At 37.3% G+C, this 16,578-nt stretch overlaps 1 protein-coding gene across 1 annotated transcript in view; it reads right to left on the reverse strand.

The window, feature by feature from the left end:
* Positions 1–3,375: 3,375 nt before the first annotated feature.
* The window catches only part of SVEP1 (sushi, von Willebrand factor type A, EGF and pentraxin domain containing 1), a 239,569-nt gene continuing 226,366 nt past the window's right edge, over positions 3,376–16,578 (reverse strand). Inside the window, exons 36-40 of the mRNA XM_012641129.1 lie at positions 14,522–14,692; positions 12,982–13,077; positions 11,091–11,186; positions 6,811–6,904; positions 3,376–3,669 (exon numbers count right to left, since the gene is read on the reverse strand). Coding sequence (XP_012496583.1) covers positions 3,648–3,669; positions 6,811–6,904; positions 11,091–11,186; positions 12,982–13,077; positions 14,522–14,692 — 479 coding nt within the window. The 3' untranslated portion in view covers positions 3,376–3,647. The remainder of the gene's footprint in view (positions 3,670–6,810; positions 6,905–11,090; positions 11,187–12,981; positions 13,078–14,521; positions 14,693–16,578) is intronic.

Below are 16,578 nucleotides of genomic sequence, written 5' to 3' on the forward strand. Positions count from 1 at the left end.
ATGCGTAATTAGTCAACAACACCTGAGAACTCAAGAACAAACAGTAGAAAGAATATTGGGGGGTGAGTATGATGATGAGGTTAGGTGATAACTGGGAGTAGAGAAAAAAAAGCGTATGGATAGCACTGTGATCTATATTGTGGATTTTACTTTCAGTAACTTTTTTCTGTTCTTACAAAATTAGAGTCATTTAAAATTTTCTTTGTATTCTCTTTCACATTTCGCATTTTCCTAACATTGTTAAAATATACTTTGATTACTTGAATTTAAGGGCTGACTGTTAGTTCACTCTATGAATGTGTGGTATATTTTAAGTAGTCCCCACTGTTGACATTTGTTTCTAATTTTTTACTAACATAAATCATAGCACAGTAATGTCCCTGGACTTTAATCTTTGTGTAATAGTGACACATCGAGACCTCTAATAGCTTGTAGATAGCAGAGGAAAATAGAAGACCTTACTGAGTCTTCCGTCTTTGTTTCTTTCTTCTTCTGACCATGATTGGTTTTGTTACATCCTTTCTCTTTTTCAAGAAGTGGCAGAAACTTGACATTTATTTGGCCATAGTGTATGTACCATAACCTATTGGTTTCAGATAATTTGCTATTCAGCTTCTAGTGCTTCTTACATCAGAGCGTTAAGTATGATGGGTATTAGTTTGGAAAGGAATATATTTACTACAGTAGAAATGTGTCTTTCTTGTCTGAGTTTTAGAGATTTAATTAAGAGTATTAATTTTTCCACATCCCTTTCCTACATCTATTGAAATGATCATATGGCTTTTAGTACGTGACGTTCCTGTGATATAGAGTAGAAATAACTTTACTATGGTTGAACAATTTTTTCATTCTTCTGGCAAAAACCATACTCCATCAGTTGTCATATATTGATAGATTTGTTTTTTATCTATTGTTGTTAACTAATTTTTTTGCCACATGGATATTCAAAAGTGAAGAGTCAGTGTTTGAATATAATGAAAAAAAAACACAGATATTTGGGGCAGACACATCTGAATTTTAATTTGAGCTCCAATACTTATGATTCTGTGATTCCTTCTCATCTTTGTTATGCATACTTTTTGTAGACTTTTCACCATATAAGCATAGAAAATCTTATATCCTGCTTTTTCCCACATTTAACCTTATATACCACATACATTTTCCATGTTAGTGCATGATCTTCAAAGGCTGTGTAATATGCAATTCAGTAAAGGTAGCTCAAGGTAGCATAGTTTAGGGTTTCTCATTGCTGGACATTTTGCCAATGCCCATATTTTCACCAATAATAATAACAATGCTACTGTGAGATTTATCACACCTAGAACGGTGGTTGCCAGGGGGTAGAAAAGGGAGGGGTGGGGGAAATGGAGAGATGGTCAAAGGGTACAAACTTTCACTTATAAAATGAATAAATTCTGGGGATCTAATCTATAGCATGGTGACTATAGTTAATAATACTGCAATGTATACTTGAAATTTGCTAAGAGAGTGTATCTTAAGCGTCCTTATCTCTCTCTCTCTCTCACACACACACACACACACACACACACACAATATGTGTGGCGATGCATATGTTCATTAATTTGATTGTGGTAATCATTTCACAATGTACACATGTATCAAATCATCACATTTTATACCCTGAATGTATATAATTTTTGTCAATTATACCTTAAAAAAGCTGGGAAAAATAAAAGAGGCCAAAATGAAATTATACCAATTTAAACTCTCACTGGTAATGTATAAAGTATTCTATTTCATCCCACATTTGCCAGCATTATTTATTAACATTAAAGATAATTCAACACTAATCTGATAAGCAAAATGGTTTCGACTGTTGTTTGAATTTGCATATTGTGTTTGTAAGGTTGAATATTTTCTCACAAACGTGAATTTTCTGTATTTCTTTGGCAAGATGTCTGTTCTTGAGCTTTGTTAAGTTTTATCTCCCATTTATTTGGTGAAGACATTGTAATAAAAACATTATTCCTTGGTCTTTACATCTTAATTACGATTTTTTGAATGACGTCTAGACCTCTCAGTTCACTCACACCATCGAATCTGCTTTCCATTCCCATTATGATTTTACCATAACTTTTAGGTTTTTTTAATCCCTCAAATTCTTGAGAAAACAAACTCTAAAAACCCTTTTCATCCTTTTCGTATCAATGTTTAACTCCCCAATCCACCTTGAATTTATTTTTGTTTTGTGTGGAGAATACAAATGAAATGATTTTCAAATTTATACTATCTAATGCCGGTTACTCAATGTTTTTCTCTCTACTTTCTAATATTTAATAACAAAAATTTCACTGATTATTGATTTTTCTTGATCACCTATAAGTTTTTAAATAAAAAATTTGAATTTATAGGTATAGACTATCACATTGATGCTTTTATAATTCTTGATCCGCATGCACTATTTTAATTATTATTTTTCATTATTTTTCTCTAAAATATTTCAATTTTCCATTCTGTTTTTTTCTTAATGAACATTAGAATCAATAATTTGATCATGCTCCCCCCAAGATTCTTTTTCTTTTAATTTTATTTTTCTTAGAGATGGGATCTCACTATTTTACCCAGGCTAGATTCAAACTCCTGGGCTTGAGTGATCTTCCCGCTTCAGCTTCCAGAGTAGCTGGGATTATAGGCTCATGTCACTGTGCCCAGCTCTCCCTCAAAATTCAAAATGGAAAATATGATTGCAATTATATTAAGCCTGTAATTTTATCTGGAAAAAAATCAACATCTTTAAACTCTGCAGAATCTTTTCCATTTGCCTTTTTCCTTCTTTTTCCCTGTCCTCCCTTCTGTTCCCCTTCTCCTAAAGCAATGAGTTGAGCGTTTACAGTACACGTTTGGGCTCTCTGTTAATCCTCCAGTTCTTGCATTGCTTATTCCAGCGGTGAGACAGAAGGGGAGCACTTAATTTTGTGAACCACAGTCATTATGTTGCTTTCCCCTCATCCACCAAGTTGATGCCTACAGCTTCTTAAATGTCGGGAAATGAATTAGCGGGGCTACCCTCAGTACCAGGACAGAATTCTGTGTGGAGGGTACTAGGTCCGACAGTTACTCTCTGATTAAATGAAAAGAAACCTTTATTGTTACACATGTTGTAAAGAAGACAGAACTGGAATGAAGGGGTCTCCTGTACTGTAATTTCTTGGTGTGCTACATGTGATCCTGTTTTGTGCTAGTAGCATAGACAAAAGCTCATGAGTCCTCTTTATTATTTCCTGGCTGTCTCATAAAATGGCACTATCCAGCAAAATATTATTTAGTAGCAAAATATATTTTAATTGAAAAATCCTTTTAAGTAACCGAATAAAAATGTGTACCAGGAACTTTCCCAATAGACAGCAGAGTATGTACATTTTGTGAGGGTGGAGCAGCATCTATTTAATATAATTTTTGTATAGAAAATACAGGCATATTTAAAAATGGCAACATGTAAGAAAGTATGTCACAAGAAATAACAAAATATATCACAGAATTAAAAAGTAAACCCAAAATAACACGTTTACTAAACAAAACTAGACCCAGCACCATGTTGGACTTTCTTTGTGTAAGTTCCAGGATGTCCAGGTGCTACCAGAAAGAGATGATCCTGCTTTTGGGAGAGCCAGTTGGGTGTGTAGTGGTTAAAACCCAGTTCTTCTTTTCCTGGAAGAAAAAAACAAATAGATTCAAGAGAAAAGACTGAACTGAAGAGGGAACAGCTCTTTTGGGGCTGATTAAAATAGGATCGAAAGTCTCAGATACTGGGGCATTATCTGTGATGTTGTTTGCAGGGATGGGAGTCATTCCTTGAGAGAAGGAAGGGGCATGGAGAACAGGTGCTAATTTATGAAAAGATCTAAGCAGCAGCAGAACCTGAGTTTTAGTCTTGATTCTGTCACTAGTTTCCTGTCTTAACAATCCTCTCATATGTAAAATGAGGGGTTCGGACCTCATGAACCTAAAGGTGTCTTAAAGCACCAGCAATTTAAATGGTTTTTAGTTATAGCATTTGTTTAGGATCAATTTTCTGATGATGCACATAGAGGTCAGAGGAAACACAATTTCTTTCTTAAGGATCGAACTACCTGGAAACAAGGCCGGGTCAGACTTATTTATCAGTAGAGAGGTCACAGGTTGAGGGATTTGACAGATGCCACAAGCCATTTCTGTACCAGCCGATACTTTAGCTAGGAAATTGTTCCATCTGTCAACAAACATTTATTGAGCAACTATTTTTTTTGAGAGAGAGAGAGTCTTGCGGTGTCATCCAGGCTAGAGCGCAGAGGTGTCATCATAGCTCACTGCAACCTCAAGCTCCTGGGCATAAGTGATCCTCTTGCCTCAGCCTCCTGAGTAGCTGGGACTACAGGCACACCGCAACACCCAGCTAATTTTTCTATTTAGAGATGGAGTCTTGCTCTTGCTCAGTCTGGTCTCGAATTCCTGACCTCAAGCGATCCTCCTGCCTTGGCCTCCCTGTGTGCTAGGATTACAGGGGTGAGCCCCTGTGCCCGACTGAGCATCTTATTTTTATGCCTATATGAGGTACTAGGCATACAACCAAGACACTCAATCTCATGGGAGAGAAAGAAAAAATTATTTGGAAACATTTATTGTTTTGACTTCTTGGAAAAGCTTTCTCCCCCTCCCATTTTAGGGAATTATAATCCACTTTCCTTTCTTTTGGGAATTGCCAGCTTCTCCTCCCCTTTACCCAGGGTTTTGACAAAATTACCCTTCATGTTAGTACAACATAACCCAACCTAGGACCACAGCTCATTGATTCATGCTGGGCCCTTGAGTTAATCTGGACCAATCAGAGCCCTTCCTTGATTTTAAAACTGGGACATGTGCTATATCTCTGGATACCGTATGGTGGTAGGTAAATGTCAGGGCTGTAAGTTCTGTCCTTCCCTTCCATGTGAACTGAACAGCAGAGATCTCCACTCTGCATCCAGAGAAAGAATGGAGCAGACCCTGGAGAGAGGAGGTGAGATGAGCGGGGGAGTGGCTCAGGTATCCTTCAAATCCCTGGTTCTAGTCCTCCTGAAGCTCAGCCACTCCCTGTCTTTGGGCTCCACACTAGGTCCCTTTATTGTGATAATAAATTTTTTCTTTAATTAAGCTAGTTAGAGTTTTAACAAGAGTGTCCTAATGAATATGAGTTTCCTAGAAGAATCTATTACAGTATAAGGAAGAGGAGCTGCCTGGGTTGCTAGTTAGGCTTTCTTTGAATGTGGGATACACTTCTCAGCTTAGTTTCCTGTAATTTCTCTTGGATTCCTATATCAAACTTATGCATAAAAATCTAGATTCTGTTTTCTTTATTAATATACAGTATTTTCATATAAGCTAATAACTACCCTTCCTTTGATCAAGGAAGAGCTCCAACAGAAACATTTTGATATTGGGAAACTATGCAAACTCTGTTTCCTTTTCCTTATCTGTAAAAATGACGGTGTTGAAATATAAAGCCTAAAATTATAAGAAAGTTATAAATACTTTCTGTTCCTTTTGAGTCACTGTTTTCTTCTCTTTTTTTTATTCTCTCTCATTTTCTTAAATTATTTAAATTCTGCTCTCAGGTGAAACTCATCTTTATCTTGGCAGCTTCTAAATATATTTGTTCATTTCGAATTTACTTTTTAGAGTTCAGTTTATTTTTTCTCTCTTTGCAGAGATGGCATACACTTGAGATGATGTGAAGAAATTTTTTGGCATAAGATATTTTTTGTTAACTAAGTTTTACTTTAATAACTTGTTTGTTTTTGCAAGTTGACTTTGACATTCTGATCAAAATGACATTACAGGAAATGAAAAATAAGGTTTTTTCAGTTAACTGAATTCCCCACTTTAAAAAATAAATATGGAAATACCCATTTGTTTTTAATGCTTTCTATAGGATAGGGGTAAGTGTACAAAATACAAACCAAAGTGACACAATGCACTAATGTATATTGAAAGTCTTTAAACAGAGCTGATAACATTCCAACATTGCAATATTCATGAGGACAATGTTTGAATACTGAAAATATTTTATCTATAGTATGGCATAATATGTCTGATATATCCTGAGGTTTAAAAAGATATAAATGATATTTTAACTATTTTCTCTTTGACTTATTTTTGGGATAAATTTTTTAAACTATGATATTTGTCTGAGATGAGAAACCAATTAAGAGAACATATTTTTACATAAATTTTCTTTTAGTTAAATATTGTACATATAAACACTAAAAATATGAAACAAAAATATTTGACTTTAAAAATAAACGTTTCATATGAATTTTAATACTATTCTTTCTGGTAATCAAGAACTGAAACATCTATTAGGCCATTTTCAATAAAACCCATTAAGTTTATTATTTATTTCACATCTTTGTATGTGAAGGATATAATCTTCTATTCAAGAAGATGATTTAATTCTGTATTTATTTAATCCTTTTTTCTTTTGCCTTTTAATTGTAAAAAATAATATGGAATGCTTTATGAATTTGCGTGCCATCCTTGAGCAGGGTCGTATTAATCTTCCCCATATAGTTCCAGTTTCAGCATATGTGCCATGGAAGAGAGCACAAGACTGTTTATTTTTGAGATTTCATTGTTTTATTTGTCAATCCTGAACTAATATTTCGTAGCTTTGGCTTCAGTTCAAATTTAGAGAGTGTATCTCAAAATGGATATTTTTGGATATAAAATGCTTACACTCAAACTAGATAAATACCCCCTTGGCTCTTGAGACAACTTACTCTGACTTTTGGAGTCTTTATGTTGTAGGTAGACATTAGTTTTTGATTCTCTTACCTGGAACAGTCATGTCCCGTCCAAGTCGAAAGACAATGGCATCGGTTTGGTCTTACACATTTTCCACCATTTAAGCAGGGAGATTGGCAAACAGCTGGGATGAAAAATTCATGCATTTAATTAAATAATACTTAGCAATTCTGAAGATGACCATAAAAGCACACAGAATGAGATTTGCCTCTACTTCCTGCTGCAGCCACCACGTTCCTCATGCACTGTTTGCATTATTCATTTCTACCACTCCACTTGACCTCACATCCTTAAGTGGCACCACTTCCCCTTTTCCTTCCAGGCTAGTTAATTTTCACATTTAAGTCCTACCTACTTACTGAAACCTTTGCTCATCACTCCAAGTCCACTGATTTTTCTCTTCTTTAATCTTTTTTCATTTATGCAACCAGTCTGGAACTCTTACTGTTTCGAACTGTAAATTTTTCATATGCTCAACTAGACTGCAAATTTCTTGAGGGAGCTAGCACTAAACTCTATGACTGATTGAGTGACTAAGTCAGGCATCAACTCTTGTGATAATAAATTAGGCATATGGATTGTCTAAACTAACAGATGATTCAACAGCCCTTTTGTATTTAGCTAGGAGACACATTTCGTGGCTTTTACCAGCTTTAATTGGAATTACAGAACCTAGGCTAGGATTAAAAATTAGCCACAGATGAAACCCTGAGACGACACTTAAAGATTTACTACTATTTAGGCATCTTTCTCATAAATCGATAGTCTCATAACCAAACTCTCCATCTGCATGAATCTACTTGTTAAAACACCTGAGGATGCTCAAAATTGATGAAGACCTAACACCAGCAAGTTTATCCTATCAAAGAGAAAGGAGAATTCCCTTCAGGGAAAAAAATGTCTAATGGGGGAAAGCTGGAAAAAGGAACCATTTCAGTCTCATTATAGCACAGAAAGGTAGGTCCTTTCCTAGATGCAAAATTCATCTTTGCTGAGATATAAATAAATGTCATTCATTTATAATGAATCATTCATTCATAAAATATGGGGAAAATACCTGCTAAGCAGGTACCAGGCACTTGATAAGCCCAGGTTCTCATCAAGACAGAACAAGAGAGAGGACTAGAAGTAAAATACCAGTCTTTACCCTTGAGGAGCAATCTTGGTAAGTTTATAGTAAGAGCTGTCCAGCTTAATACACTTATTTACAATTTAATGAGAAAGGAAATTAAGAAATAAAGCAGGATTAAAACCAGCAAAAATAAAATCTAATAATCTAAAACCAACTCTCCATAGTTTCAGCTTGCTGATAAAAGAAAACATTACTCCTCTTCGGGAGCATGTTGAGTTTGTGGGCCTGATGGTGCTAACAAACTCGTCATTATTTTTACTCCCTCAACATGTTCCTCTTTCCCTATAATGTCGGGGCCCCCAGTGTTCCATTCTGGGCCACCTTCTTCTTCCATTCTGGGCCACGTGGCTTCTGCATGGTCTCATTTTTTCCCCTGTGAATGTTTTTCAACGATGATTTACAAATCTCCATCTTTAATCTACATGCATCTTGTGGGAACCTAAAGTACCATCCAACTGCCTATTAGACCATTGCCCTTGTATGTTTCTCAGACTCCTCGAACTTGGCATGCCCATACTCAAATCCTTATCTCTACCCTCAACCCTGCTTCTCCCGGCTTCTCTAGCTCAGTAAATGGCACCACCTTCCACTCGGGGCCATTTTGACTCTTCATGTACTTTTATCCTCACAATAAATCTGTAAGCAAGCAGCATTGATTCTACTTCCCTAACTTCTCTTGGTTCCACCTGTTTTTAGTTATCATTTCTGTAGACTTCATTACTTCTTGTCAATTGTGCTTCTATAAACTCCCAACTAATCTCTCCATTACAAATCTTACTTTTTGCCATTTTCCACACTGCTGCCAAAATCAGTTTCCTAAAAGAAAATCTGATCACATGATTTTCCTGCTCAAAACCTTTCAGTGGGCTTTCTGTTGCTCCCAAGATGTAATCCAGCATCTTGAACTTGGCACATGATGTGTTTCTTGATCGGAAGCTGTCCATTGTTACAGCTTCGTGTCCAGCCACACCCCGACATTTCCTCTGTGGCTTTAGTTAGTTTGCTGAACACACCTATGTATTTTATGCTTCATGCCTTTGGCTAGAATGATCTTTTTCTGGTGACTCTTACTCCTGCTCAGATTGTGTGCTTGTGAAGCCTTTTCTGAACCTTGACACTTGGTTAGTTTACTCATTCTTCACTGTTGTCATAACTCATTTTATAGAATTGGACTAGCCTCTACCTTCATATATCCTGGTTAGCTATTTAAAGGCCATCACTTCCCCTTTTCTAGACTGAAATTCTGGAGGGCGGGAGCTCCTGTTTTATATATATGCTGAGGTAGCTGCTGCAAGATTTATAAAGCGAAGACTATATGGCTTAATGACATTAAGGAGCTTATTCTAGTTAGAGAACTAAGGAGCTAAAAGAAATACAAATAAATCAGATCAATTTAGCTTTAAACTGCCTGATTCTAACTAATTGTGTAATGTCTATAGAAATGGAATGTTAGAAAATAAATTATGATGATCGAACTAGTTTAGAGATAGGAAGAAACTTAGGCAGGACTTGGGGTTGGGTGAGGTTAGAAAGAGGTAGAGGAAACAGGGAGACCCTGAGCAAATAAGAGATTGGGGTGGGGAAGAGACACTACTTGGGTGGTAATGAGGAAGCCATTGCTGCAAGGGTTGTTAGGATGGGAAGAGAGTTGTGCTTCAGGTGTGGTGAAGCCAGTCTATGAAGCAGCTTGGAAGTCAAAAGAATTCAGCCTGGATGTAGAGACAATAGAGAGCTATTTAGGTTCTTAGGGCAATGATGTGTCAAAAGTAATACATTGATGATGTTCAGCTTGGACATGTAGACGGGAAGGTCAACTGGTAGACTCTGGCCATGATCCAGAGTCTTTTACTGGCTGGTGAGAGTGGGGTGGAGCAGGATGTGCAAGATATTGACCAGGAAGGAACAAAGGGAATGACGCTATTGGTAATCTCGGATGAAGGGGAGGGAGGGTCGAGAATAATTTATTGACCACTTCCTGCAAAAGCAAGGTGCCTGGAAAAAGGCAGGGCTGGTTTGCAGGTGAGTAGGAGAAAGGTGGATAAATATCAAACGCTATATGGATTGCTTTAAGAGTCTCAAATAAAGCCTTCAAATGTAACCTCTGGGACATTTTTCCTTTTCTAAATTCATGGATGGTTCAGTTTTGGCTTTAGGTAGGGTGACTGCACATCTGAGTTTTACCTGTGACAGTACCTTTCACTCCTATTTCCCTCCTATTTCCCTCCTATTTCACTCCTATTTACTTAGTAATAGTGCTCCTTTCTCTCTCAAAAATGTCCTGGTTTGGAAGCTAAGTTTTATGGTCACCCAGCCTCAGGCTTATGACAAGCTCAGCTGTCAGCAAGCCTGTTCTACTGCACATTTTATTCCATTGAGGAGGTGGTATAAACTTTGTTTATAGGAGGGATGGTGGAGTGTTAGAACTAATACTAAATAAATATAGTAAGTCCTATTCTTTTAACAGTTGCTTAAAATTTTAGGACATTAAAAAGGTAAAAACTGGTCATTTTAAACTGAGTTATTTGACATCTACTGGAAAACCTATTATATTTGGGCATGATGCTAGGCACTGGGCATGTAAAGATGACAAAGAAACACCCTGGCCCTCCAGGGGGCGTATAATCTAGTGCGGGCAGGGACAGATAGATAATGAAGCCATTAAATAGATGTCCAAGGACAACAGGCTAAATGCCATATTTGAAGTAGGCAAGTGTTGCTAAGGGGACATGTTTGTTCCTAATCTATCGACCACAGTTTGTTATCGCTGTCCATGACAAGAAATCATCTCCTTTATGTATTATTTATAATCTTGTTTTTTTCTAAATAGTAACCATGAATTTAGTACTTTAGCTTCCTAGAGATTAAAATAAATATTCTGAACCTCTGCATAATGTCTTCTCTACATTCTGCAAAATAGAGCAGATGACATGAAGAAGGCAGACAATTGAGTCGACTTTGATGCTATTCTTATCTCGGCACATGACCCTGAAAGGTATTTTTCAGGCAGTGATACAGTTCAGCGAGACACCATGCAAGGGACCATTTTGAGGAATTTTTGAGAAACATCGGTACCCTTTTGTTTTTCTCCCATTTCTGAGTCTGAGTCACACTTGACAATGTCCTCTGGGGCTTCGTGGGACCAAGCCATCAAGGAAACAAAGCATAAGAGGAAGCCTACCTGTGTGACAGCGGGACCCTGTCCAGCCAGGTGGGCAGTCACACTGATAAGGGGCCACGCAGCGGCCACCGTTCAGACAGGGAAGAATGCATATGGCTAAAAAGGGAATTGAAAAGGATTTGATCAAAACACACACGTTCAGACAGGTTCAAGTGCTCAGAAAACATTTTCCAAGAGTGAAACCTTGTATGCCCCACTAGATCATCTTCCCGTATGTGTTCTGCTCATTAATGAGTATCACTGGGAAAACACAGTCAGGAAAGGAAGTCTGGACCCTTAGCCAGACGTAATGACTCTAATGCCAAATACACTTTTGGTGAGGACACACTGTAATCAATGTCTGCTAAGTGCTTTGCTTTAACTCTTCACAAAATAAGCAGAAGGATCTCCATTTACTATCGGTTCAAATTTCCATTACACATTACATAAAAGGCTCTGGCTGCCTCGAGGTTTTCTTCTTGTCATGAACTAAATGTGAGAATGGGAATCAGATGGGCTATACTGTAGGCTAGTGTTTGCGACATTTTAGTAGTAATGGGACAATTCACCCTTTATTTCCTAGGAGCTGAGGCCTGATGGGGACTGAATCAGGCCTCCCCTATGCCCTCCACAGCAATCATTCCTCCTTCTAGAAATCACTGAACTCTTTAAGGAGGCATAACCTATTTAAAAGGCATGAGATTTCCTGTTGCCTTGCTCCTCAAAATCAGGTTCTCTAACCAATGGTCCTGGCATTGGCATTGATTAGGAATGTAGAATCTCAGGTCCCACCCAGATCTACCGATCTCCCAGGTGGTTTGTAATGCACACGTTAAAGTTTGGGAATCTCTGGTTTAACACAGGAGGGCAGGGATATGCTCAGCGAGCTAGGCTAGCAAGGCCAGGTAAACCAGGCCTGTCACTGGGGTACCCCAGAGTAAATGCTCTCTGAGCCTTCGGACTGTTGACAGTACAGCAGGTTAAGTCTGGGAGCCCTAAATGAAAAGGGATGACTGGGAAGAAGTGGAAGGAAAAATGTGATTTCTCTTCTTCTTTAATCACTGTGATAATACTTGCTTTGCCGAGTTGTCAGCAGCCTAAATTTATTTCCATCATATGTTTTCCTTTATAGATTAATTGAAAAAGTCACACTAGAGTCTCTTATGAAATGCCTGGCCTTTAGAAAAAACTGGTATAGGCCAATAGTCATCACATTAATGACTCTTAAAGGTTTATATATATCACTCCCAATGAAACATGAAAACATTTTATCCTTATATAATTTTTAAGATATTGAAACAAACTGCAGTTTAGATATTTAAAAAACATTGAAAACCACTTATTTATACTCCCCTGGAAGTTCAGATTCAAACATATTTCTATAAGAATCAAAATTCTACATTAATTTATCAAGCATTGTATAGATAGATATAGGAGTGCCAACCTTCCTTATCTTCTGAATTAGTAGAAACTATTTTAATGACAAAGAGTGAATGGTGGGCTGCAAGTATTACCTGCAAAGTACAATGTTTTGCAATGCCATGCATTTGTACCAACTGCAGCAATGGCAGGCATAGTACATAGTAGACCTGAGATAAGGGAAGAGGAGGGCTGGGAGACTTTAGAACAAGCTCCTTGCCAAGAAGACTCTTGTAAATTTGTGCCAGGAGGCATATGAAGATGACTTTAGATGGATTTTGATAACTATATTTTCAATGTCACTAATATTCTAGATCTTCTGCAACTTATTGACACATTCAGATCAGCCCTGTATGCTCTGTCTGGTCTGCTATAAGGATTTAAGCAAGTTAATTCCTCCCAACAGTAAAGCCAGTTCTTAGTAATTCCCCTAAGTTGGAAGCTTCCAGGCAAACTGTTCAGGATTCAAAGTAAGATTCGAGGATAGACTCACGTTCTTCACAGAGGCGCCCCATCCAGCCATCTGGACAGGAGCAAGCGTTTGGGCGTTGGCAGATGCCCCCGTTCTGACATGGGAATCGACAGACCGCTGGAAAAGAAGCAGGATAGGTCGTAAATCTAGGGAATTATGGAAGGGTGGTAGCTAGAAAATAGGATTGCTCATTTACATTTCATAATACTTCCTTGTCTCAATCTTCAAGGAAGAGAAACAAAATTGGATCTCAAGAGGAAATTTCAATATATGGAGAAGGGTATGCGGCATTTTATTGGCTGCTATCATTGCAGGTAACTATATTGATGTATAATAGACAATCAAAGATTGTATATATTTAAGGTTTACAACTTAATGTTTTGATATATGTATAAACTATGAAATAATCACCACAATCAAGATAATTGCCATATTCATCACCTCACATAGTTACCATTTTCTTTCTCTCTCTCTCTTTTTTTTTTGTGGTGAGAACACTTAGATCCATCCTTTCAGCAAATTTCAAGTATATAATACAGTAATGTTAACTATAGTCACATTGCTGCACATTAGAACTCCAGAACTTGTTCATCCTGTATAACTGAAACTTTGTACCCCTGACTAACATCTCCCAATCCCACCTCCAGCCCCTGGGAATCACCATTTTACTCTTTGCTTCTACGAGTTTGACTGTTTTAGATTCCACGTAACAGTGGGGTCAAGCAGCATTTGTCTTTCTTTGCCTGGCTTATTTCACATGGCATAATGTCCTCCAGGTTCATCCATGTCATTGCAAATGGGAGGATTTTTTCTTTTTTAAGGCTGAATAATATTCCGTTATAATATATATGCACACACACACAGACAGCATTTTATCCATTCATCTATTGACAGACATTTAGGTGTTTCCATATCAAACACTCAACACTCATTTTACTTTTGACTTTAAGTGAAACCCTGGCTATTCCTTGAGGATCCCTACCTCAGAGCCCTCTCAAGAGAAGGCTGTACATTCTCTTACTTACATGCCATGTCTTGGTGCTATCATTATTCATGTCATCGCCAGACAATTAATCCCTTTCTCCTGCTTCTTTTGAGGCTCATGCCATTTGTCCACTGACTTCCTTAATTCTCCCTGCCCCCACAGGTCATTAAAGACTTTAGTCTTATCAATCCAAATCCAAATCTGAACACTGTCCATGTGGACAATTTATCCAACACTTGATTATTCTTTTAGTTCCTTGGTTATGTCTTATGTACTAGCATAGTTCTTGACTTTCAGCAAGTATTTGTAGAATGAGTGAGATAATTATGATAATAATATTATGATAATATTTGATAGTGTTATGATAATAATTATTATATTTTATTAGAAAAGAGTTCTATACGCACACTTGCAAAACTCAAACCATAGAGTTAAGAAAAATGACACAGCTGTTAAGAGAAAATTTAAAGCCAAGGAAAAAAAAGTAGCATACGTATTAATTGTTGACCATACCAGACTTCCATACATATTTCTCTGCAGCTTCACTACGAAATAACAGTTCAAATATTTCCTTACCTCTGCAAATAGGAGGTGAAGTCCACGTTCCATTGCCTAAGCAAACACTCCTTAGGGAACCCTCCAACATGTATCCACTATAACATGAGTAGGTGATCATGTCCCCATATTGATAATGTATGCCTCGAGCAATTGCATTTTCTACATGAACTGGTGGACCACATGAAATTTCTATAGGAAAACAAAACAACGATGAAGCCTGTGCTACTAACCCAGACTCACAGTCTCATCTCGAACACTGACTTAAAGAGCAAAGATAAAATACATACAGGACACATTTTCACCTATATAATATCTAGAATACTAAAAGAATAATCTGCTGCTGTTTAGAAAAATGAGATGTACAAGATCAAAGATTTTTTTGTCTTCTGATTCAAATGATGAAGCTGAGCTATTTTAAACTCAAGGAAAGATGTCTGTAGGAAACCAAGAATGAGCTCGTGTATCTTGCCAAATAGGTGGCTGCAAGGGAACTTCAATACTGGATGCTCATTAAGTTAGCAGAGAAAAAGCATGATTGTAGTTTACCGTTTCAGAGTAAAGCTCATTAACTGCAGTACTGCATATTGCATTGAGACTGGCTTATTGGTGTCTAGAATGGTGCTTGGTATGCAATGGGATCTTGATACGTATTTGAAAAATGTCAGTGAATGAATATTGTTGCTAGCCTATAGATACTCAATTTATAAAACTTGATCAGGTTTATAAAATTCAAGTGTTCACATTAGTTTCCCTCTTTTTAATAATGTCAAGCAGCAACTTTCTACTTTCGCAATCTGTTTGAGATTGAATGACAATCCTCTCTTTTAAAAGGGCTGTATATTTAAACAAAATTTTTTATAACTAATTTTGCTTTGAGAATTTTCCAAGAAACCTTAAAATAACTAAAATTATTCTCAGATGGATCACAAGGCAGGGCTGGGATTGGAATCAGGATTCTAATCAGTATCCAGTATCTATAAGTCCAACCTTTGGATGAAGAGTCTTTATGAACTGGCTTCTAGAAGGTCACTTTGCCGTCATAATCCTATTGAAAACTTGTTAGAGGCGATGGTTAATTTGTATCGTCTTTCTAAATTTTCTTTTCCTTCTAAGGTGGACAAAATGTCTACTATGTATCAGAAACTAGAGAGAAATAAATGAAGAAAATGCTGTCCCTTTGATCAGAGAAGTAGGGGAAGACAGATAAAAAAATACTGCAAGACAACCTAAAATGAGCCGTGGTAGAGGCAAGGATACCATACTGTAGAAACATTGATGTGAACTAATTGTGCTTAGGATTGTCAGGATATGAACTGCAGTGAAAGTGGCATTTGGATTAGGCTATAAAGCTTGAGTGGATCAGAGGGAAAGAGCTTTCAGGTTGTGGCAACAGCATGTGGAAAGATCATGGTGAGCTGATGGCTGGTTTACAGCAGTGGTTATCAAAGCATGGATTTCAGATCACTTATGTGAGGATCACTTGAAATTCTTATTAAACATGCACATCTCTGAGGTTTTTGGCTCATGAATCTGCATCTTACATACTCTCCCTGGGTGATTCTCAAGTACACTAAATTTTAGTCACTGATTTATAGGAATAAATATCAAGACTAGCTGAAAAGAATGAGGAAGGTTGCTGCTCATGTGAGAGAAGGAGATTTTGTTCTAAGCCCAAGACTTCCTGTCTAACAGAAAATGCAAAAGAAGATTGCAGATAACAATGTGGAACTGTCTCCTCTCCAAGGCAAACCCTCATCCTCTCAAGAATATTGAGGAATAATTAAGCATGCGAAGAAAGCACATTTGTAATAAGTGCACGTCTCTCCTTGCTCTTTCTCCCAGTGGGTTGAGTGGTAAGTCTCAGGGAGCCAAGGTAAAGGTGAGGACAGATGGATAGACTAAAGCCACTTGACCTGCTTTCTTTCAGGCTAGTGGCTTAAACTATTAATAAATTAGAGGGTCAAAGATAAACTTCCAGCTTACATATACTTCTTCCCGTTTCACTAGGGGTAGACTTCATAGGCATTTGGGACCCAAATCCCAGCTAAAAGCATAGCACACTTACCTGGAGTAAA

This window comes from Propithecus coquereli, unplaced genomic scaffold (genome assembly GCF_000956105.1).
Source record: "Propithecus coquereli isolate 6110/MARCELLA unplaced genomic scaffold, Pcoq_1.0 Scaffold163, whole genome shotgun sequence".
Taxonomy (NCBI): Eukaryota; Metazoa; Chordata; class Mammalia; order Primates; family Indriidae; genus Propithecus; species Propithecus coquereli.